The sequence below is a fragment of the Idiotropiscis lumnitzeri genome, chromosome 15, assembly GCF_059441095.1.
Source record: "Idiotropiscis lumnitzeri isolate Australia: NSW breed Sydney's pygmy pipehorse chromosome 15, RoL_Ilum_1.0, whole genome shotgun sequence".
In the NCBI taxonomy this organism is placed as follows: Eukaryota; Metazoa; Chordata; class Actinopteri; order Syngnathiformes; family Syngnathidae; genus Idiotropiscis; species Idiotropiscis lumnitzeri.
In genome coordinates, this window is record NC_142405.1 from 381,759 (window position 1) to 404,687 (window position 22,929).

General features: G+C 48.9%; 1 protein-coding gene across 4 annotated transcripts; it reads right to left on the reverse strand.

The window, feature by feature from the left end:
• Positions 1–915: 915 nt before the first annotated feature.
• Positions 916–22,769, reverse strand: prkar1b (protein kinase, cAMP-dependent, regulatory, type I, beta). 4 transcript variants are annotated; one of them, XM_088316886.1, is made up of 11 exons: positions 22,620–22,769; positions 21,487–21,680; positions 16,413–16,583; positions 15,496–15,587; positions 8,471–8,532; positions 6,698–6,744; positions 5,751–5,909; positions 5,111–5,171; positions 3,717–3,838; positions 2,655–2,736; positions 916–2,262 (listed from the first exon to the last, which is right to left on the reverse strand). In XM_088316886.1, the coding sequence occupies exons 2-11, from the start codon at positions 21,664–21,666 to the stop codon at positions 2,090–2,092; spliced, it is 1,149 nt and encodes a 382-aa protein (XP_088173012.1). In that variant the 5' UTR covers positions 21,667–21,680; positions 22,620–22,769; the 3' UTR covers positions 916–2,089. The 4 variants fall into 4 exon arrangements, with proteins under 4 accessions (XP_088173012.1, XP_088173014.1, XP_088173015.1 ...); XM_088316888.1 differs by lacking the exon at positions 21,487–21,680 and having other exon boundaries at positions 22,620–22,744; XM_088316889.1 differs by lacking the exons at positions 21,487–21,680; positions 22,620–22,769 and adding an exon at positions 19,340–19,497.
• Positions 22,770–22,929: the final 160 nt, after the last annotated feature.

A 22,929-nucleotide genomic window follows, 5' to 3' on the forward strand; every position in this document is an offset into this window, starting at 1 on the left:
TATTCTGGTCACATGACTTTTCCTCGTAATCGAGCACATCTCATTTTTTTCCTCATTTCAAAGTAAAACCTTTTCCAATGACTAAATGAAGTTTTTTTTAAGTCTTTTATCTCATTTTTTTTAAGTACGAATGAGTGCAATATTTTTTAGTCCAGTCATTCTTTGACTCCGTTCTCTTGTTTTCTTGAAGAATGCGGCCCAAATACGACTTGATTGTGTAAATGTTGTCATTTTCGACACGCGCGAGCAAAACGAAGATGCGAGACATGCCGTGATGAATGCATATTATGTGTTGTAATGGTATGGGGGGGGTCCTACTGAACTCCATGTCGGTGAGCGTGGCCGTGTGGGTTGCTGTGGTGGGGGGAGCTTCACATTCCTCAGTTGATTTAGGGGGCATTAAGATGGGGAGGAATGTGTCAAAGCTGTGTGGCGCTGCTGAAAAGCATCGGGGAGGAGCGCCGTGACCTTCTGACAGCTCGGCCCGACGGATGATCGACATTTTGCTTAGAGTGAGGAGGACGAGGGAGGGTGAGGAAGGGGGGCGGCCGGGCGGTGACACCTTTTGCACGCACACAAAGATGTGAAGACAACACAACGGAAAACTATGATTTTTCAAAAAGCATTGGACATGAATGAAAAACACGAGGAAGGAAGCCAGGAGTGTAGGTTTAATCCAAGGAAGGATTGGAAATAACGAAGGAGGCAAAGAGGTCAGGAAGGAAAGGTTGTCGACAAATAAAAGTTGGTTTCACGTGAAGGGAGGCAAAAAATAATAAACAGATAAAGAAGGGAGGGTGCCAAAGGGGAAAAACAAATCAACGAGTCTGATGAAAGAAAAAAGGAAGGAAGGAAGGAAAGTTACTTTATGGCCGAGTGTGCATTTAAAAACAAAAAAAAGCAAAAAGACGCGTCTCAGGAAGTTTTCTCTTTATTTGCTGAAGATGCTTTGATTGTTGAAAGAAACAGCGACTGACAATCAATTTCACTTCATTGCATCAGGATGGCTGAAAACTTTTTGGATCATCTTAAGAACATAGAACACGTGTGTTAAAATTGCTGCGCTCACTCGACATTCGCAAAACGGTGCAAAAGCTTTCGGCCGACGAGAACAAGAACGAGCTTGTTAAAAATCCTGAGACGCTCTGCGTGTCGTGTACAGCGGATAGAATAAGTCTACACACCCCCGTTGGAATGGCAGGCTGGCCTTTTGTGACGCAACAAAACAAAGAGCACCTTTGTGACCTTTGAACCTGTACAAGCGTGCAAGCAAAAAGAAGGAACTGCTGAACTTTATCTGCTGTTAATCGGGGGCGGTGAAAACGTGGAATGTGATTGGTTCGTTCCCAACAAAGCCACCCCCAATTTGTAACCAAGTAACTGGAACTGCGTCAAAGTTACTTACTTGGCAACAGTTGCTTGCTTACAGTTAAGGAAACGGAACCAATTGACCCCCAAAAAGCAAATGTTGAGAACCGATTTGTCTTGGTCTGATCATTCCAGCATCAGAAAAAACTGGCTTTTGAACAGGGGTGTGTAGACTTTTTATATCCATTGATCTGAGTTTTAAATGAAGGATATTGCATTTTATTTTTTCAAAGAATATTTCCGCCACACACACACATAACAAATTTGAAGACGGTAAAAGCACATTTAAAGAATCTAGTTGGCCTCCAAATCTAATCAAAAATCCAATTCCGAACAAAAGGCAAAGCAGCAAGCAAATCATTGCAAACTCCTCCTTGTCTCGGATGCAAAGCGCAAAAAAAAAAAAGTTTGTTACTGGAGAGACATGCATCATACGCAGTCGCTACTCTGCTTATGAACCAGACACAAAGCGGACTCCGTCATGGCCTTTTTTTTTTTGTTCTGGTTTTTTTTTTTGAAGGGGGAGGGGACATAAAGCTATATGATCAGAGTGCACAAGAGCCAAAAAAATGGAGAGAAATGAAACCCAAAAAGCCGTAAATGAGCACCCTGTGGTTGTAATTGTAAAAGCCAGATCCCGGGCCCCCGAGCCCCCCCCCCCCCCCGAGTCCCCTCGCGGCGGCGCTTTCGGCGCCCGCTGCTCAGATGTGCTGAGCTCAGCTCAGACGGTGAGCGAGATGAAGCTGTTGTATCTCTGGATGTTCCTCTTGAGGATCTCGGAGCAGGGACCCAGCACGCGCTCAAAGCGAGGCCGGTCCAGCTTGACGCACTTGAGGGGGCCGCGGGCCACCACCGTGGCCGCTCGCGGACGGTTCAGCAGCAGCGCAATCTCACCTAAACGAGAGGCGCGGACGCATTCAGCGACTTTGGCAAAATCAAATCCAACAACCACAACAAAAAAAAAAAAGGAATTGAGATTTTTTTGGGGTGCCAATTTTATTTTATTTTATTTTACTCATTTGAACTTCCTTCTGATCTTTCTACTTTTTTCTCAGGATATGATGTCTTTGCAAAATTCATTTTTTTTTTTTCCTGCTTAATAATTAAGTGATTAAAAAAATTCCAAAATCATGAATAAAGTTGAGTTGAGCTGTAGCTTTTCAACTTATTTTTCCAAATGACACTTTCATCCAACCTTTCAAAATGTTTTAATATTTATTAATTTATTTGATTGGCTCTCGTCAAAACGAAACTCCGACACACGTTTGGGCTTTGGAGCAACTCACCAAAGTAGTCGGAGGGTCCGAGTCGTCCGACCTCGACGTACTCCTCGTTGTCGGACCTGCGCTGCAGAACAGAGGCTATTCCCTGGAGATGAGAGAGAAGTCACGGGGGGGGGGAACGAGAAGTTGAGAAAGAAAGAAAGAAAGAGGAGAAGGAGGAGAAGGAGGAGAAGGAGGAGAAGGAGGAGGGGGTATAACAGGAGGAGGTAGTGAATGGAGCTGAACATCATCAGGAGGATTAAGCAGAGGAGAAATTCCTTTGCTTCATAAGACACAGGTGCACAGGATTTAGGCCTCTCTTTTTTTTGGGGGGGGGGGGGCGCTGTTGTATGGAACGGACACCTGTTCCGTGGGAGGCGGCGACAGCACAACTCAGATATTCCAAGCGAGGAGGAACATTTGGACGGCTTTGCTTGATTCTCTCCAGAGTGTCATAAATACAAATAGAAGCATCGAAAGCAGATGACGCGCACACAACATGGAAAGCGGAAAAGTTTGGAGCAAAATCAGGCCGCGCTGAGCTGACTGACACGAGAACGAATGTTGCATTTCCTCTTGCTCGCAAAAGTTGGAGGACGAGAAAGAAAATGTCGAGCAGACTTGACCAAGAGAATGAAAATGTGCGCGATTCCGAACGCCGTCTCCGTCCCAGGAGGCCGAGTCTCCTGACCCCGTGTGAAAGGCGGCGACACACATTCCACCAGAGTCCGCCCGGCTCTGGGAAAGGACGACAAGGCCAAAAAAGCAAGATGGGCAGCAGGAAGGGATCAAACGTCATGTGACCGCGCCGAGGGAAAGAAAAGAAAAATGGCCGATCTGATGGAAAGACCAATTCAATGCGCTGAGACAAATTTATGAGGTCAATATTTGCGGCGGCTTTACAAATCGTTGTGCGGGGACGTTTGCTATGCGAAGCAAACTCAACCGATTTCAAACAAACAATCCAAATTTGCATTTGGTCAAATAACGCCGCTTTCAGCACGTTTCGGAGTTGCTCAGAAGTCGCAACACGTCTGAAAAATATTGAGGCCACGCTAGCGCCAGACCGAAATGAAACGAGATCACCTCTGTGATGATGAAGAAGTCGTCGCCGGGCTCTCCTTGGACCACAATTTTCTCTCCATCCTCGAACTGGACCGGCTCCAGGGCATCGGCCACAGTCAGACGCTCCCATTTATCCAAAGATTCTGCGATTGGAAAGCAAAATTCTTCCAGGATTGTTTTCTTTCAAGACACGTTCTCAAAGATGATGTGAAGAAACGGAGCGCAATTTAGCGCTCAATTGTGGAGGTGCATCGTCAACGTTTTGGAAAACGCCTCCGTCCTTCGGAGCGTGCGCCGGCCGTGGCCAATTTGGAGCGCCTCGTTGTTACGCTGCGGAAAAGACGCGCGATGAATTTCCTCCCTCCGCCGGCGGCTTGAAGCCGATATGAAATTTCGGTCGCTCCAATTTCCGTGCATCCTTTTCATGTTCACATTCCCGTAATCGAGAGATTCGATTGACGCGCGTTCAGCCCGTTCAGTGGACACAAAGACGACGGCTTGATTTATTTATTGAACAATTTCCATCTTTTTCTTCTGTTCATTGAAATGTGTCCGTTGGTTGAAAAACTCTCTCCATGCTAAATGAGCGAGACATCAATTTTCTTTTGCCGGAGTCGTACGCCCCAAAGCCGGCGAGTAGCTGCGAGGCCAAAGTTTCAAAGGATTGTTGCCTAATCCCAACATTTAACGTGTGGAATGTGCGGAGGAAAAGCGAAGGAGAGCCGAATCTCTTTGCCCCGGCCGGCCGCTAAGCGATGTGCGGGATTAAGGAAGGTGAAGCGTGCTGATCTTTGGGGGTGTCCGGTGTCGCCTCACGCGGGGGCGCCGGGTCGTGATGGATGTCGTGCGTCTGGCCGGCGCGATGGCATCTTGAACGGCCTCGCGGGTTAACGCGACCCTCAAATGCGGTGAGCGAAAAAAGCGCCGTTTCGCGCTCGGCCGACGCACACGCGGGAATGCACGTCGGCGGCATTGCACGCGTGCGTTTGCGTTTGCGTTTGCGGGCGACAAAGCGCATGTCGCCGCAGACGCTCGGCTCCGCAACATCAAGGCCTCGCGGCCATTTTGGTGGCTATCGGAAAAATCAAAGACAAACGAAAGAAGGAAAGGCAGCCCCCGCCCCCGCCGCCGCCGCCGCCGCCGCAGGAATGAAGAGGGGCAAAGCACTTTGGCGAGGGAGAGACGGACGGGCCTCGACAGGCAAAAAGAAGAAAGGAGGCAAATGAACGTTCTGAGGCTTGAATGGACTCGACGGGATGTGTTTACTCAGCCCGCTGCAAACTCTGCTCAGGGGTCACGACCTCAAAGCGCACGCCGACGGTCAGGCGGAAGTTTCGATGGCGGCGCCGTTACAGCGCTCGCCATGTTGACGCTTTGGCACTAAGAGGCCAGTTTTGGCGCGCCGCACAACTTACCGAGGATGGAGACCTTGCTGAGGAACTCTTCATACATCTTTCGCTTCCTTAAAGTGCTGCCCTGAAAAACAAGACGCCAGTGAGATTATTATCCCGCAATCGAGGACATGGCATGAATAATCGACTTATGAATCAAACGTCCGCACAAATAAGGACACGCTGGTGGACGTAAAATATATTTCAACTACTTTGAAATGACAAGGAAGATTTATGAAGCGCGCTGAGAATGACTTCATCTTTTAGGACATCTCGCTTGTCATTAAGTCTGACCTTTTATGGTCGCAGTAAGACGTGCCCCTCGCCTCCAAAGTTCCAAAACGCAGCGGCAAAATATTGCAATCGGAACAAAAACAAAAGTGCAGGTGCTTTCATGTGGTCGAATGAGTGAAGGCTGTTTGATCTGTGCTCTGCGTGTGTGCGTGCGCGTGTGCGCGCGTGTGCGTGTGTGGCCTTTCCCACCCACCAGGCAGGGGATTTCCCCATCCATGAACATCCTGACAAGTCTAAACCCAAAAGACACCTTTCTCCAACTCGCTTCGCCGCCGTCACTCACAAAAAAAAAAAAAATCAATCAAAATAAAAAAGACGAGAGCCTGTAGCGAGAAAGCAATCGCTCCGACAAACGAGTCGGGCGCGTTACCATGAGGATGCGGCGGTAGCTGTCGCGGTCGATGCCCCACAACTTCAGATCGGTCTTGGCCTTCACCGTGGCGGCTCTGGGAGTGCCGTAAATGAGGGCCAGCTCGCCAAAGCTGCCGCCCTCGCCGATGTTGGTCACCCATTCGCCGTTCACGTACACCTGCCGGCAAAGCAGGAACAGGACAGACGCGCTTCAAAATTTGGACGGCAAAGTGATTTTCATTTTCCACCGCAATCTCGTTCCGTCACTCGGCTTTCCGGTTTGTGCTTGACGCGGCTTCCGCTAAGGTGGCCGCAAAATCCAAAATGGAAACGGGCGGAAACGGGGCTTTCCACATCGCACGTCATCGGCTGCAATCGGTTTCATCAAAACTCGTTTTGCTGTTCGAGGGAAGCGGGCCGGCAAACAATTTGCGTTTGTGTTCTTCTTCACCGGCAATGTGATACGCTTCCTTGGCTCGTCCTTAAGTATTTGATCCCAACTAAGCCATCCGATGAGAGCCTCTAAAAGGCCTTCAATCCCATCGATGGCTTTTTTTGGCTCGCTGCTTTTCTTCTCTCTCGAATTCCAGAAATCCAAACAACATGCTCATTGCACGTGTCTCCGTCCCTCCGGCGGTCCGATGATGCGCGGCTCACCTCGCCGGAAGGCGATAAGGTCACTTCCCTTTCGGCTCCCGTTTTATCTCCCCACTTAACTCTATCGCGGCATGAAAGACGCGCAGACACAAAAGATGTCCTCGGATGCGTCTGCCTCGCCGTGCGCCCAACTTCAGATTGGCATCGGAGTGGAACGCAACTCAAGAGAGAACAAAGCCAAATACGACGTGCGCGTTGTTGAGGGGGAACATGGTTTCAACGTGAGGCCCCTCCGAAAAACGTCTGTGGAGCGCGCTCGGAAAAAAGAAAATGAACACCTCGGAAAAACTAAACGAGCTGGCCACTTACGTCCACTTCGCCTTGATCGATCACGTAGAAGTTGTCGCCTTCGTCGCCTGCGGGGGAGAGCAAAAAAAAACGCCGTCATCTTTTCCACAAATTCAAATCATTGAACGGAGGCCAACCGGGGCACCCGCTTTTCGAGACGGGTTCCCAAAATAAAATGGGACTTGCAGACGATGGTTGACCATATTTGGAAGATTTGCTTGCGTGCAATTTTGGTCGGTGTCCTTTTAACTTGTTTCTTATTTTACAAAGTAAAAAGAACATCCTCCTTTTAAGATGTTCCAGTTAGCAAAAAAAAAAAAAAACCACATGAACCATGTTCGTGTTTGCTCGGAAAACGCCAAGTTTGCCACAACGACTAATTTGGGGGGGGGGACTTGTGAAAAAGCAAAATGACAAAAGCATTCCTTGCTCAAAGGGAGTCGAGGCGATTTGTCCGACGATGCCTAAAAGCATCGTGTCTGGAGATAAGGTTGGAAAATTGTCGCTCCGATCGGGGAACTTATTCGGGCCAACGGTCGCCACACCCAACACGACAAGCGGCTAATGATGCGTGAGCGGACATGACACAAGAATGTGCGTGCATGCATTTGTTCTTGCAAAAAGACGCTGAGCGTGTGTGTGTGTGTGTGTGTGCGTTTTGCGGTGGCCACGCTCACCTGAGAAGTTGAAAGCCAGCGTGTAAAGTTCACACGAGTTCACGTTGCAAATTCATACGGAGTGGAGGCGTTTTGTTCATTTGTCACCCAAAGCATCCGCGTCCGTCTGATGGCCCGTCCGAGTGGCGCACCCTCAGACGTGCACGCGTGTGCACGTCTGAGGGTGACCTGCTGCAACCTGCAATCCCGCCTCCCTCTTTCATCTCCCTTGCGGTCGGCTCTCTCACTCTGTCTTTCTTTTCTTGGGCTCTTCCTGTCTTTTATCACCTTGGCTCTCCAACCTCTCACGAGCTCCTCGTGACTTTGAGCGCAGGCAAATATTTGACCACAATCGGCACACACACACTCGGGCCTCGTTTACTCTGCGTGGCTATTGTCATTCACACCGGTCGACTTCCGAGTTGGAAAACGTGTCGGATCGTCGATATCTTGAAGCGACATCACGCCGCTGCCGCCGTAAGAATGGCAATTGGATCATAAATTTTTTGAAAAAAAGTGCGAGGCTGTTGTGAAGCAAACAACCCAAATTGTAGCGCCCGCATTTTCATTGAATGACTCGCCTCTCGCTCACGTCACTTGGCCGCGTCGAAATACTTTCCGCTGGAGCGTCTTTTTGAGGTTACGCAGCGGTCGGCCACACGTGCGCTGGCGCATACCTTCCCCTATAGCGTATAGAACAACGGCGCTGCCTGCAAACTGGACCCGACTGCTTATCTCCAAATTTGGACTGATCTCCACTTGAGCTGAGAAAGTGACTGACTGGGTGTTTAGTGCGCATAACTTTACGGCCATTATCTGGAAGAGAAAGAATTTACAACTCCACGTGGGAGCCTTCTTCACGATGGTTTGTCTTTTGTTTAAATTTTGCACGGACGGCCCCTAATCTGATCGCTGCGCACTCATTTTTGGATTCGCCCGCTCTCGTCCATTGGCCCCGCCTTCTCTGTCTGTGCCATCCAATCGGAACGGAGCGTCTGGCCTCCGCGTCTCCCCGAGTCATTGCCTGTCGTGTCCCGCGTCCTTAAATCCTAAAATCAGATTTCTTCCGCCCGGACTGGCGCGCTCGCCACTTCCTGTTCATGCTCCCAAAACGGTGACGACGCATCACCATACATACCTTGCTGGATCACCGTTTCCCCGGCGATGTGCGTGACGGGGAACATGGCGTCGAATATGTCGCTGGATGGGAAAGAGAGGAGAGGAGATCACGGTAAATATTCCTCACACGAACGAGGGCACGAGAGCGAAGAGCCCGAATCAGCGCCTTAACTTGAACATGATTCACAGACTATCATGACCAAGACGACCGGCACCGGAACTCTCCGTGACCCTGGCGCGCGCGCACACGGACTCGCAACACGCCCGACTAAGTGCTTTCGAACTTGAGACGCCGCCCCCACGCAAATCGCACAAAACGTAAAGAAGAGCGGCCACAAAAAGTCCGAATCCTTCGGCGAGCAAAGCTTGTTTCAACGGCAAACTTTTTTTTTCTTGTTCCAGCCGTCGGCCCTGAACCTGAAAAGCGTGATGTCGTGGCGCTTGATCAAAGGTTTGCATCTCGCAGGCGCTAAGCAAACAAAGCAAACGGCGGCTTTGCAAAAGCACTTCATATCAGTTTCAGCCCGGCAGCGAAAGCGCTGGCGAACCCGCTCCTCATCGGGCCGTTGAAAGGCGCATTTCAGTCGCGCTGCCAGGATGTGTCGGGGCACGAGAAGGCTCCGTCTCCTTCCTCTCCTCGGCGCTCTTGCCTTCGGGATATATTTATCTGCCTCATCAGCCGCATACCAGCCGTCATATCGAGAAATATAGAAAAACAATAAAAGCGGACTTATCGAAACCTGCCGAGTGACTCCGGCGCAGGTTTGAGCGTGTTCTCCAACGAGTGCGTATGCGCAAATCACCGAATGCTCGATGGAGACCACCCGTCTGCGTCGGAGCCGATATTGCCGAAGAAACATTTGTCCCCCCCCAAAAAAAAATAAATAAATAAAACCACGTCTGAGACAAAGAAGCGGCCGAATGCGCCTTGCTGCAAACTGCGGATGTTGACGTGAAACATTGCAGATCGCCAGCACTTTGCTTTCGTGACTTCGGTCAACCGGACCTGCAAAGAAGTCACGAGATTTTCTCCTAACAAGGATCTTGGAACAAATTAACGGCATTTGCATTCATTTCAATGGAGAGAGTTGATTTGGGTCACAAGTGATGCCAAAGTGCTCACTGAACACTTTGATTGTCCTTTTTTGGGGCACTCATCGACAAACCGCGTCCAATCGAATGGTACGGTGGCAATCGTTGGGATTGCAATCACGTTCAAGATGAACATCTGCGCAAGCTCTTTCCCGAGATGCGTGTTTCTGGTCATGGCTAACTAACGTGCGCGTGAATCCAAATTCCTTCCTTGGCGAGAGCCGCTGAAATGAAGTGAGGAAGCCTTTTGGGTGCCGCTAATCGGTTGCAAGTCAACCTGCGCTTCGGTCATGACCCTTGACCACTTGTGCCGTCTCTGAATGCATCGGTGAGCGCAACAAAGAAAAATGGACGCCGGTAATGACTTCCTCTGGTCTTTACCTCTTCTCTTCATCTTCAATTTCCTCTCGGTCTGTTCTCCATCACATTTTCCTCCCCCTCAAATTCTCTCGCCGACCCACCGATTCCTCCCCATCGCTCGCTCGGCCGGACCCAGATGGAGTGATCCGTCTTGTTCTTCCTGCTATCTGTAGACCCCCTCCGCCCCGACCTTGTGGAAAAGGTAGGCCGGCCCTCCAAACAGAGAGCGGACAGAAAGGCCACCGAAGACTCCAAGTGGGGCTACGAAGTTCACCTCCACGCGACGATGAGGACACGTATGCATGAAATCCTTTTCATCTTGTCCTCATTAAGGTCAGAGCGACCACGGAGCCGATCCCGCTTGACTTTGGCCGACAAGCGTCGTAAAAGCCGGAGCGGCCAGCGGCCAATCCCAGAAGGACATTCGGCATATCATTCGGAATGTTGAGAGAGTTGTTGGAAGCTCCCGGAATCCGAGTCCGAGTCGGCGGTATTGTCCGCAGTCGGGGTGGTCCTGGGCAATTAAATGTCAACCTTTTTCATTGTCCTTCTTCCTCGTCACTCTTGCGACAGCAGTTTATGTCGGCACCGGCATGTCTTGATCAAAACGGAGCTCTGTAATTACACCTTCAACTCAAATTGTGCGTCTTAATGGGCCACCACGTTGAGTAAGACGAAGAATTTTTCTCCGTCACGGCCCAAACAATCAACACGTGGGGGGGAGGGGGACTTTCCAGCGTTCCGAGTGGCGTCTCGTCCGCGACGACGGCGCTTGCTGCCTTGCGTGGAACAATGTTGGTGTTGTGAGGGCTCCGACCTTTCATTCTCACAAGCACACATTGCTAATTCTGGCAAACGAGACAATGGTCTTTGTTTTCCAAGCCACGACTCACGTAAAAAGGCCTCAGGACACCAAAATGGAACCCGCACCACATTATATAATCGTTTGCTGCCTCGGGGCGATGTGATGTCGCCGGATGCGGCAAAAAAAAAAAGTTATTCCGGCGGAGCTCGCGGGTGGCGCCACCGGGGGGTATGAAAATATGAAATCTTTTGGAATCGACCGCCACCGCCCGCACGGATGAAGATCGTCCTCGCCGTCGACGATTCAAGTTGCCGCCACTCAAAGCGGCACGATTTTGAAGGTCAAACTTTCAAGGATTATTGCAGTGGAGCAATTTTGAAGGATCCGTGTCGCTTTCGAGGACGCATCAGTACACGTCCCGAGTTTTGACGGCAGCACATTTTGTATCCCTTCGGCTTTTTTTTCCCGAGCCGGCCGATGATCCGACATCCCCCGACTGCCGACGCAGCCGTGATGTCAGACCAAAAGCATGACAAACGTGCCCAACCCTGCTTGCTTTCCTTTTTCCATTCGCACATCGATTCCGTATGGTGACGAGGCGAGGTCTTGTCTTTTTCAGGCTGTTGACTCATCGGCATTCAAACTTTCATTGGTTTTCTCTCCCCGCCGGGGCCGACAAAAAGGAAGGCCCTTTCGCCCAAAAAAGAAAAGGAGGGGCGGGGGGTCAGTCCAAATCAGGTGCTGACAAGACTTAAGCTTGTTCGTCTCTGAAGTGTCAAAAGTGGAAATCTGCTCTGCGGGGAGACGCGAAAGAGAAAAGGAGACACTTCCTCGCTTGATTAGAAAAGCAAAAACAACAAACGGAGCCCAAAAGCAAGCGGACGTGTTTCTATTGAGCATAAATGACACGGACTCTTTGTGACTAAAGAAGAATTCATCAATTTGTGCTTTTTAGGCGACACTCGATGTTGCAAATGATGGCACGAAAAGCGCTCTCTAATAGGAAAGTAGTACATTGTGGCAGCAAAATATATTCTATGCGCTTTGTTTTTCTTTTTTCACTTTCTTAGCCACATTTAGACATCGTGACTGACAGAAGTCGAATCTGTCCCGGACGTTCCTCAGCCGGCAATAATGAGTCACCTGAGCAAAATCAACGATTGAACCTTCAATCCGAGACATTATTGCACAACGTAGTCATCACCTGAGACAAAAAAATCCAAGAAATGCGGCGCGTCATCTGAAGAAAAAGCTTGTCGACGGCACCTTGCGTGTGTGTGGCAGGCGGCGTGCATGCGCAAATGCGACATTTTGCGCCACTTCCGGCAGGCGCGAGCCGTGTCGAGCAAGCGGCTCGCACTCGCAATCCGTCCCAACGATGCCACGTGCTAATGTTAGCAACTTGCTGACTGGAAACACGCTTAAATTAGACTCCGGCCTAAATAGAAAAGAAAGCCGCGGCTGGTGCAGTGAAAAGTCAATGACCAATGAAATTGCATTTCTAAATATAAGATGCTTATTTTTATGGAGAGGCCATTGTGCCAAAAAAAGCTTGGGCGTCCTTTTTTTTTGGGTGGCCTCCGTCTTTTCCTGAGCAGGAAAGCTTTGACGCGAATACGCAAGAAAGGAGAAGCACGTTTGCGCTTTCGTGTCCAACGTTACGACAAGTAAATGAGAACAACTTGAAGGAATCTCTTCCAAGACATTTAGTTCACCTTGGAACTTTCTGACGAGTCAGCAAAATCACAATCATGTCAACTCGCATGTCACAATATTCGGGAACGGACGTTTTTGCGTCCAAGGAAAGTTGGGGCGCTTCTGCACGCCGTCATCCGAGCTCGACAAAGATCAGCAACAACGGCGGCGTACGGAACTTGGGGAACTTTTTTTTTTCTCTCCACAAAACACATTAATGGTGGAAGCAGCTGAGAAGGCAACGGTGACGCATTCCTTTCTGGAACTGTCCAGTACGGGGGAGGACCACTTAACAGAAGCTCAGACACGACTATCGCTCGATGACTCATCTCGGAGGACGAGGTAGACAATGAGGTGGGGAAGAAGTCGAGGCGACGGCGGACCGGTTGAAAACGTCGCAAACGCCGACCCAAGTTTCCGCGTGCCTTTTCCTGCGCAAGTCCGTCCGATATGAGCAAATGCGGACGCGTCGGTGGAAGGCGGCCGGGGGAGGTGGCGAGGGCGGCGGCTCACTCAGGCCTGCAGCTCTCCCGCGGAGAGCGACCTCATCGGCTGCCCTCTGGCATTGTGACGGCGGCACAAAGCCTCGCAGGGGGCGGGGTGCGGGGGCGGGGGCGAGGACGACGGTTCGGACGGACGCGATGACGGATGTTGAAACGACGCCTCATCTGAGAAGCCGCGACAGGTTGTCAAGTGCGTCAAACTTGTTCGGAGCCTCTCGACGTGACGTGAGGGCGGCAAACCCGCGTTTGTGTTGGTGAACCGAGATGGGCGTTTAAATTCAAACCCGGATTTGGGTTTTCAGGTCAAGCTTTGCGTCTTAAACAAAGATTTGACCGATTCCAATTAAGGTGTCGAACGGAGATTGGATTTATTTGCAAACCTGAACGAGGTTTGGCGCGTCGAGCCGAGTTGGGATTTCAAACGCCGTTTTCAAGATTTTGAATTTGGACGTTTTGAAAGATATCGGCACGCAAAGTTAAATGAAGTAGACGGCAAAGAATTCCAGTTTCGGTTGTCGAGTCCGATCTCATCGGTGACGTGATCACGGGTCGGGCGCTCATTCGATACGGCGCCACCTCGTTGTTGTTTTGTCCTTGCGCGCCGTCCCTTAAATAAACTTCCGTCGTCGGGAAAGATACGGTCCATCTTTTGCTACTGTTTGTTTTGCCACCTTTTGCTTTGTTTATTGTTGTAGCGCGCACGCACGCACGCATCGCAGAAGATGTTCCGTGTCTGTCAGCAGGCGCTCGTGGAGAAGGTGCAGAGGTCAGGCTTTAGGGGTGAGAGTTCAACTCATCGGTCTCTTCATCAACTCATTACTCGGCTTGTTAATGAGAGGATTTAAGTGGACGGGTTGAGGGAAGCCCCGCCCCCAAAACAATTCCTTTCTCAGCTGCTGCGGCTGTCGAAAGCGCACAATCGTGCTTGTTAAGGAAAAAAACTCTTTGTTCCTGTCTTGAGAATGTTCGTGTTATTGTAAAAAGAAGCAAAACTTCAAGCGATGCACATTTTCTTCATGATGGCGGAATATTGACATTCATGAGACAAAATCTTTGCTTCATTCAAATGTTTCCGTAGGTTTCCGTCCGGGTCTCCAGCTTTAAGTTGGGGAAACCCCGCCCTCGATGACGGCTGATAAAATGGCCAGCCGGCCATTTGAAACAAGAAAAAGTGAGGGGGAGCGATTGCAGTCCGTCTCCATAATCCAGAATCGGCAAGCCCAAAAACTTTTGAAGCCAACCTCAGACAGCAATTGAGGCCACTCGCTACAAATGGAAAAGAACAATTTAAATGCTGCTTCTGTTGAAGGCCTCTTGGTCTCAAAGATGACACACACACGTCTATAAATGTACATGTACACACTGTGTGTTTCAAAGATTGATTTGGAGCAGAGGTTCTTTTCTCTTTTTTTCGATTGTCTCGCTGCGTTTCGGCCCCACAAATCCCGAAACGATTCAAGTGTGAGCTGTGATGGACGCGACGGCAAACGCGACAGCCGCTCGCATCATTTCACCGCCTGCTGATGACTTCCGCTGCCGCAGAACTCCAATCGGCGACATCGGCCGCCCAAGTGCCAGTTTTTTTTTCTTGACCGATCTATGACATGTTCCACTCGAGACTGCCGCGCAATCAGAGGCCCGCTTGCCTGTGCCAAAGGAGAGCCATAAATTGCGAGCCGATGAAAGACTGGGAAGATTGTGCTTTGGGTTTCGTCCGCGGAGGATTTCCTCAACAAGAGAGCGTCGGCGTTTTCCTCTCTGAGAGGCGGAATGGATTATCCCCATCAATGAAACATTATTCCGGCTGGCAGACTTTTTTTTTTCCCAGCACACCCTTCTCTTGTGAAAGCCAAAAGCGCACTGAATATCTGGCAAAGATGCAAAAATGGGGCGGGGGTGCAAAGGAAAAGTGACTAGCAGGAAACGCGAGGAATGAAGACTATGACGAGCCGTGTGTGTGTGTGTGTGTGGGGGAAGTTGCCATGACAACCGAGCGCACAACACAGTGTAAGACGGACACAGCAAGTGGCATCTCCCCGACATCCGGAGGCACATCTGTCCATGTCTAATCGGAGACCCCCGTGACCCCAGGCAACAGTGGCACACAGTGGCCACGAGAGCAACGCACTGGACTGAAACGCCGCTCGCCGCTTTCTGGACCGACTCACCCCGCACACAAGAGGAGAGCCGGCCGACAGTTTTGATGAACGAGGCCGCAGGGTCGAGGCCGGCCGGAACGCTATCAAGATCGCGACCGGAGGGAAGGAGACTGACCGGCAAAAAAGGGAAAAGAGAAAACGAAACAAAGTCGACTGGAGCGGCCCAAAATGCCGTCAAGTTAATTGAGAATCGTTTGTGGTGAAAACCAGTTGGAGAGTGGACGCATGCAGTTGTTGAACCGACCACGGGTGAAAATGGGAAGCGATGCATCAAACCATTTTGTTCTTTTTTTTTTTTTTTCTAGCATCATCCCCGCAAACTGGAGAAATCATTTTTATGTTTTTTTTTTTTTTTTTCAAATAACCTAACAATAAGTCGAGGTCCCCTTCAAAGATCCGCCGATTGCGGAACCGTGCTGGAGTGGCGTACCTTCTCTCATTGTCGTCCAGATGAGCAAACAGAACATTCTTGGAGATGGCCTTGGCCAACGCCGTCATTGTCTTGTAATCCTTCGGGATCACCTGTGGAGGCAAAACACGGAAAGTCAACGGAATAAAAAAAAACAAAACAAAAAAACATCCACCACGTGTATTGTCGGGAAAAGCCCATCCGTCCTCGAAATGACGCGCAACTCTTGAAATTCCCGCAGCTCATTCCTGAAAGATGCATTTTCATGTGCCGCACAAAAAGAAACAATCAAAGCTTCTCTGAGCTTGGACGAGAACGAGGAGACGTAATAAGCGCTTTTGCTCCGACGAGACGACAGCACTTGAAGCGATGGCGATGGACTGTGCAAAAAAAGTTCAAGCAACAGATGTCGCCGCAAAAAGGCGACCGCACGGTGCTGTGCAACACGCACACAAAACCAACTTGAGGGAAGTGGTGAGGGGAAGCCGCAGCCTCGCAGGGAACGACAAAGACGTCTGCAAAAGGACTCGGCGATGACAATCGAGACGATTTTGCCTTTCATTCATAATCATAAAAGGAGACCATTTTTTTTCCCAATTCACGACTCGGAAACGACCGGCGGAGTCGACGGCTCATGTCTCGTGTGACGCGACAGGAACGGAGGCTGACGATGTGGGCGTGCTCGTTGCCATGGAGATGGCGTGCTGGCGTGCAGTCAAACGCATGCGAGCAATTTGACACTCGTGATGAGCTGCCGCTTGCGGAATATTGCGAGTTTCGTTCCAATATTCTGATTATGACGACCGCATTTTGATGAGAATTGAACATGTTTTGTTTTCATGCAACAGGCAACGTTAAGACATGAAAAGAATGACAAACTATCGCAACTTTTCGACGCTTACCGCCTGTGTCGCGTTCCAACGTTTTTTCGGGCTCACCTTGCGCACGTAGCTGACGGCGTCCTCTTCGGTGTACACCTCGGCGCTCACGCCACCGCGGCGGCGGCGGGCCTTGACGACCGGGTTGGGCGGCGGCGGAGACACTTCGTCGTCGTGCGAGTCCGACTGGCTGTTAGATTTCTGCCGCGCCATGATCTGCTTGCATTCTTCCTGCGAGGCGACAAAGCGGAGGCGGCGTCAAGGTCAGCCAAACAAACGGCAAAAGAAGAACATTGTGGCGCTTGGCGTGTGAGAAACGAGCATTGCGATGACGGTCGTACGAGCTGAATTTGTCAGACTCGAGGGAACGGGAGACATCGGGTCGTCGTTGTTTCAAGTGGCGCTGCCGAATTATTGATTGCAAACTTGCCGAACGCATTAGCATGCAGCCGCGCTGATATGTGAGCGCGCTGGCCGCTTGACGGTACGCAATCAAATGTCGGCCATCTTGGGACAACTGGCCGTCCTTTGACGTCGTGTGTCTGCCTGAGAAATGAAGCAACCGCGCCTTTCCCACGACAGGATCAGCGAGGCCGGGTGAAGATCCAAAGTCACTTTCGAGATGACCGTAATCCGGCGCAGTCGTGAGTCGCCACCTATTTGTGTTTTTTGCCGGGAAGCACATTTATTGCTCACTTTCTGAAAATCATCGGTGTCAAGGAAGTACACTGAGGTGACGCAATCCATTTTGACCCGCGAGACGAGCTTCGCATGTTTAGGAAGAGTTCAATTGAGCCGGCCTTGCTAGCAAAGGCCAAATGTTTTCCCTCATGGACGTGCACAATATTTTTTTTTTCGAATCAAATGATCTGTACGCCACTTGTTTTAAGAGGTTTTTTTTGTTTTGTTTTAAAATTGTGTTTTGAGAGGAATATTCCGGCATGTTTATTCGGTTTCGTTTTTTTATAATGATGCAATTGAACATATTTGTGTGTGGGAGTCGTCGTAATTATCAATGGAGGATGTCATCTAGGAATGCTCCGACGTTGAATGTTGTTCTAACAGATGCAAGTCATGAAATTTGAACTCGGGAAACGTCCCTTCGTTCATCCCTTTTTTTTTTTTTTTGACCTTCTTCGGGTTACGGGCTCCAACCGGGATTGGTCACCAGTTAAAACTCACATTTGCGCTCACATTAACTCCGATGGGCGGTCCAAAGTTTTCGGTGAAACGGACGTGTCAACGGATCACTTTTGAGTTTCAAGGTCCCAATCGGTTGGCAACGGTCGGAACCATGCGTGACCATCGGCGCTTTTCTTTTCTGATGCAGCACGTTGCACAACCACCACACGGCAGACAAAAAAACAGCAAAAGGATCGATTTCCTTCCCTCGTCAAACTCATTTTATCGCGATACGCGACTCGGGAGTGCGCCAAACAAAGTCACACGCGAACGCACACGCACAGCCGGCAGCGGCAGGAGAAGAAGAAGAGTCGGAGTCAAACAAAACAAAGCGGGAGGCTCGTCAGCCCAGTTGACGAGCATCTTCAAGACACTTTCAATTCCTCACGTGAACTTTTCTGTTACTATGACATGAAGGCCGGCCGGCTCGACGTGCGTCACCTCAGCCCGTCATACGAGCGCATCGACTAAAAAGCCATCTCACGCGTCGCTGACGACGGAGAGAAAGTGAGCGGACGGCGACTCGCTGACAAAAATGGCGGCGCAAAAAGCTTGCCCACTCTCTCCCTTTCGCTCCCTCGCGAGCAACACAATCAGGTGGCGCAATCAGCCGCTTCCCGTGCGTCGCTATGGCAACGGGAGCTCTGTGAGCATCCGGCGTCGTTGATGCCGAGCCCGAGTATGAAGTCAGTCACTCGCAAATCGCCGCACGCCGGCGGCCAAAAGGAAGAAAAGACAAAATCAGCAGTTTGATCGCAACTTTCGGATTCTCACAAATGAGGCTTGTGACGTAAATCAGGAAATAAAATCTTCAAAAGTGACTAAAAAGTAGAAAGTTAACTTTGAGCTTTGTTCAAATGTTTTGACGCATTTTGTTCGGAACGCGGTCACGAAAGTCAAGCGCGCAAAGTTTGCCCGAACGAGCACGTCAATGGTTGCCACTGCAATGTTTTGTCTTTTTTGTTTGTTTGTTTTTTGTTATTGCCTTGATGGAATACTGATTGCGCTTCGTCGTGCTGAGCAAATACTCGGAATAAAATGTATTCATCCACTGGATGTTTGCGTTTGACTTTATTTCGATGCATCCAAACTATTTTATTCCAACTAAGAGAAAAGTGAGAGAAAATTGTAATTTGTGGAATTGAAAGGAAAAAAAGACCTCACGCGGACATCAGAATATCAAACGACTTGTATCACGATAAAAGATTTTGTCCATCTTGCGCAGCATAATCTCGCGGCACTCTGACTTTCTCGCAACTTGGCCCAAAATCTTGCGACTCACCATAAAACGACTCGCTAAACTTTGAACCGGCGTGCAGGCCACACGTGGACATCATGAGACATCAGTTCAATCCAAATACAGGAGCCGCTCGGGCTGTTTCGCAAGCCACGGAAGACGATGAAGAATATCGTCATGAGTGGCGGACAGCCGCGACCCAATGTAGAAAGCGGACGTCCGCAAAGGCGCTTTTGCCAAAAGATGAGTCGAGCGGGGATGACTGCAAAGCGACAAAGTCCCCGACAAACAAATGCGCTGCCGAATGTTGCGCTTCTGAACGCGTCGCCCGCTCGGATTTCGGCTCATTTCCGCATGACGAGTCGCATTCAACTGGGCCTCTTCTAGTTTGGCTCAGTCCGCACCAATTTGCAACCGGCACATTCTGACAAGCCCATTGCCGCTTCTTGCCGCCTGACTTGAATCTTTCAAACCAGCCACCAGAAAAGCAATCGAGAGGAGGATAAAAAAAATCCTCTTTAAGAATACGAAGCCTTTGTTATGTGAGGCAACAGGAAGAAGCCGTTACCTGAAGCAGCAGCCGTCGGCTCGTGTGCCGTTCAAACTCAAAACAAGGCGACCCAAAAAGCACGCGGGTCACCAAGCCTGCATGGAGAGTCGCCTACTCGTCACTCTGTTCCGGCCCATTTCAGAACCACAATGGACACAAAAGTCCGCTGTACTTTTGTTGTCGCTCTCGTTGCTCTGCGTGCTCCGCGGACGTCCTGGCCTGCCAACAAAATGATTTTCTCTCTTTGTGGGCTGAGCACAAACGTGCACAATGTACATGCGTAGCGAGTGAAATCCGTACCCTCGAGAAACATTCGTCATCAGGGAATGAAAATCTTTTCGGGTAACACGTCGCAATGGAATTCATCTCAGAGATGGTTTACATGCTTTGCGAGGTGCTGCTGATTTGGTTAGCAATGGAGTTCAAATAAGCTCAAGAGGTGTCGGGGGGAAATGTTTCTTTTTTTAAAATCAAACTTAATTTGATGTTATAATTTAAAGAAAAAAAGTGGACCGCAGTGGATATAAAAAGTCTACACACCCCTTTTTGCAGGCCAGCATTTTTTGTAATGAAAATGAAATTAAAAAAAAGTTGCAGCAAATAATGTGAGCCAAAGCTGTACAACTCAACTGAAAATACAAAATATTCTCAAGAGGGGCTAAAAATAAACAATTTTGTTCATAGGGTTGCCCATTTTCTTTCTTTCAGAACCGGAAGGTTTTGTGCAAACGTTGAATGCTATTTGGAAGAGTTGACAATTCCGACACTTTAACGACACTTTGAAGAAAAACATGAGATGATGAGGCCATCACTACCGTCGTCTTGGTGATGAGCGGTGTTGTGTGTGCAACAAACAAACATTTTGGAACGATGGCGTCAAAAGTTCAACCTTGGCTCATCAGACCCAAACAGATTTCCCCACAAGCCAATTGGGAGACTTTAATTCAGTTCCAAACTGATTTTTTCCACCTCGGTCCCAAAGTCACCAACACAAACACAGGTAAAGCAGGATGTGTGTCGACTTTCTAATGAATGTTTTTTGACACTGTGCACAATGTACGAGCCCCGATTGGTATTCAAGCAGGCGTTCTTACTATGCAGCATCACGTCCTTCCTCTCTCACAGCCGCGGCATGGAATGGACAGCATTTCAAAGTTCTTTTGCTGGAACTGTTTTTTTTTATCCCTTTGAATCGAACTCACTGTCGATCACATTTAAGGCAGAGTCAGCTGACCCGCCCAACTAACGCAGAAGCTCCTTTGACACATGTGAGGACTAACAGTGGCGCCTGTTGTGTGATCACAAAAGTCTCATGATGCACTCATGGGCAAATGAACAAGCAAAACGCCTCAACAACACCGGCGGCAGAGAGCTAAATCCGTCTTAAATCCGCTTCGTGGATGTCGGAGATTTGGCTGGAGGCCTTCACGCCGTCTTGCCCGAGAGGCAACGACAAACTTTTTGGACTTTCCAGTCACATTAAGAAGAGCGCCGTTTGTTTTTCCCCTCGATGGGGAGCTCCATGACGTTACATTTTGAATTCCAGGAGGCACATTGCTACTTTTTTTCCCATTTCCAGGCGCTTTTCATTCAGGAATTACAATAATCATCAAGTCATATTCGATTTTGAATTTTTTTTTTCACTTATTAATTCATTCTTGCTTAAAATGTTCTTCCCTTTTAAATGTGAGCTTATTATGATGATTTTGAAATGAAAATGATCATCACTACTTTTCTTTTCTTTTCTTCACTTTGGACATCAGAAACATTTACTCCCATCAAACTTTAAAATCAATTTGTGATCGTTTTTTGTTTCCTCCTCCCCCGGCCAGTAGCGATTTTCTTTTTAGCCAAGTGAGTAAACTCTCGTTTGATGTTTTTCCAAGGGCACTTAGAGACGCGAGATTTATTAGAATTCTTAATTGATATTTATTGGAGCATTTCCGCTCAAACTCACAGAATATCTTCCATTTTTTAAATGCTACGTGTTTATTCATTTGAATTGCGAGGACAAGAAAAAAAAAAAAAGCACGAGGGGGGACGTAACACGCATGCTACAAGACGCCAAGAAGCTGCAAGCGCATTTGCGGTCCAACGACACCGATAGGAGTGACGAGACGACACACAGCCCGACGACGTTCCAAGAGACACACAACGTCACCAACCTTCTCCAGCTTTTCAAAATGCTCCCGCAGGAACTTCATAGGACGCTCGGGCTTAGCGATGCACAGGTTCACAATGCATTCTTTGAGGATCTGCTGGATGTTGTGCTTCTGCACAAAAATTTCGCAGCCCTTCAAACTCTCGTCTTCGTCCAGAGTGGAGGAGGAGGAGGAGGTGGCCATCTTATCTTTTATCTCTGTGGTAGAAAGCAGGGTGGACCGTGAGAGGAGGGGAGGGGGAAAAAATTCAAGCAGAATCCAAATGGTTGGGGAATAGAACTGTCAAGCTAGACGGGACACACACACAAAAAAAAAAAACCAAAGGAGAGGTACAGTGATAAGGAATTTGGGAAGAAGATGTTTCTGTTGTTTTCAGTGAAAGAAACCAGGTTCATCCAAAGTTTGAAATTGATCCGAGTAGCCCGGACAATAATACAGCGGAACCTCAAATGGCTAAAATGTGCATTTCGTCTACAACAGTCGAAAAATGTCGTTCAAGTTGTAGACATCTGATTGAGTCTGTCTTAGACGTTCCGACCCACGGTCGAGTCTTATAGTTCTGTATATTTGATGAGTTGAGTGCGCTATGTTATGACGTTATGAGTTTTGTCTTTTGAGCCTGGTCAATTGCCAAGTGCCACAATCTGGGATTTAAGATGATGACTGTTTATTTTAAACTCTGGATTGCTCATGATATTTGCGCTTCCTGCTAAATTTGGTACAACCATCTCTTCATGTCGTTCACACTGGCTAATGTAGATGCACATTGTGCATAAAATGAATTTAAAAGCAATAAATTGCATGGCAGGGTGTATCATGAAAAGCCAAGGCAGGCGAATGCTGGAGCTAGGACACACTCTTCAAAAGAAGAAAAAAATCACACACTCAATAATGCTGCGTAATAAATCCGTATTCATCGTTGCATGGCTGCAAAAGAAACGGCAGACATGAACTCAAAACCGTTGGCTGCACAGGATTGTACGTTATAACGCTGTCGTTAAGCTAAACGGCTGCAACAAAAACAAAAACGACTGCTGGCTAGCCAAAAAAAAGGAGGCCTCCTCCGTTCATTACAGGCACGCACGCACGCGCGTGCACGCACAAGGTGCCGTCGCGACGCTTGCTGCTGTTCCTACCGTTAATTCCAAGGGAAGGAAGGATGCTGGAATTGTAAAGGTATTCTTGTGCAGATGGGGGACCACTGCCGTACGTTGGTCAGAAGATGCTGCTGCTGCTGTTGCGCTGCGTCAATGCTGATGACGTCAACTTGACATCTCAGCCGCAAAGGAGCTCTCCGCCTGCAGCCTGTTTAAAGGGAACGTCCCCCGCGTTCAATGATTTAGAACTGGCTTCTCACTTTTTGCAGCAAGTGCCACTTCATAATGTATTAAGCCACTTTCTTTCTTGTTTAATTAATTAATTAATTAATTTTATTTTTATGGTTAT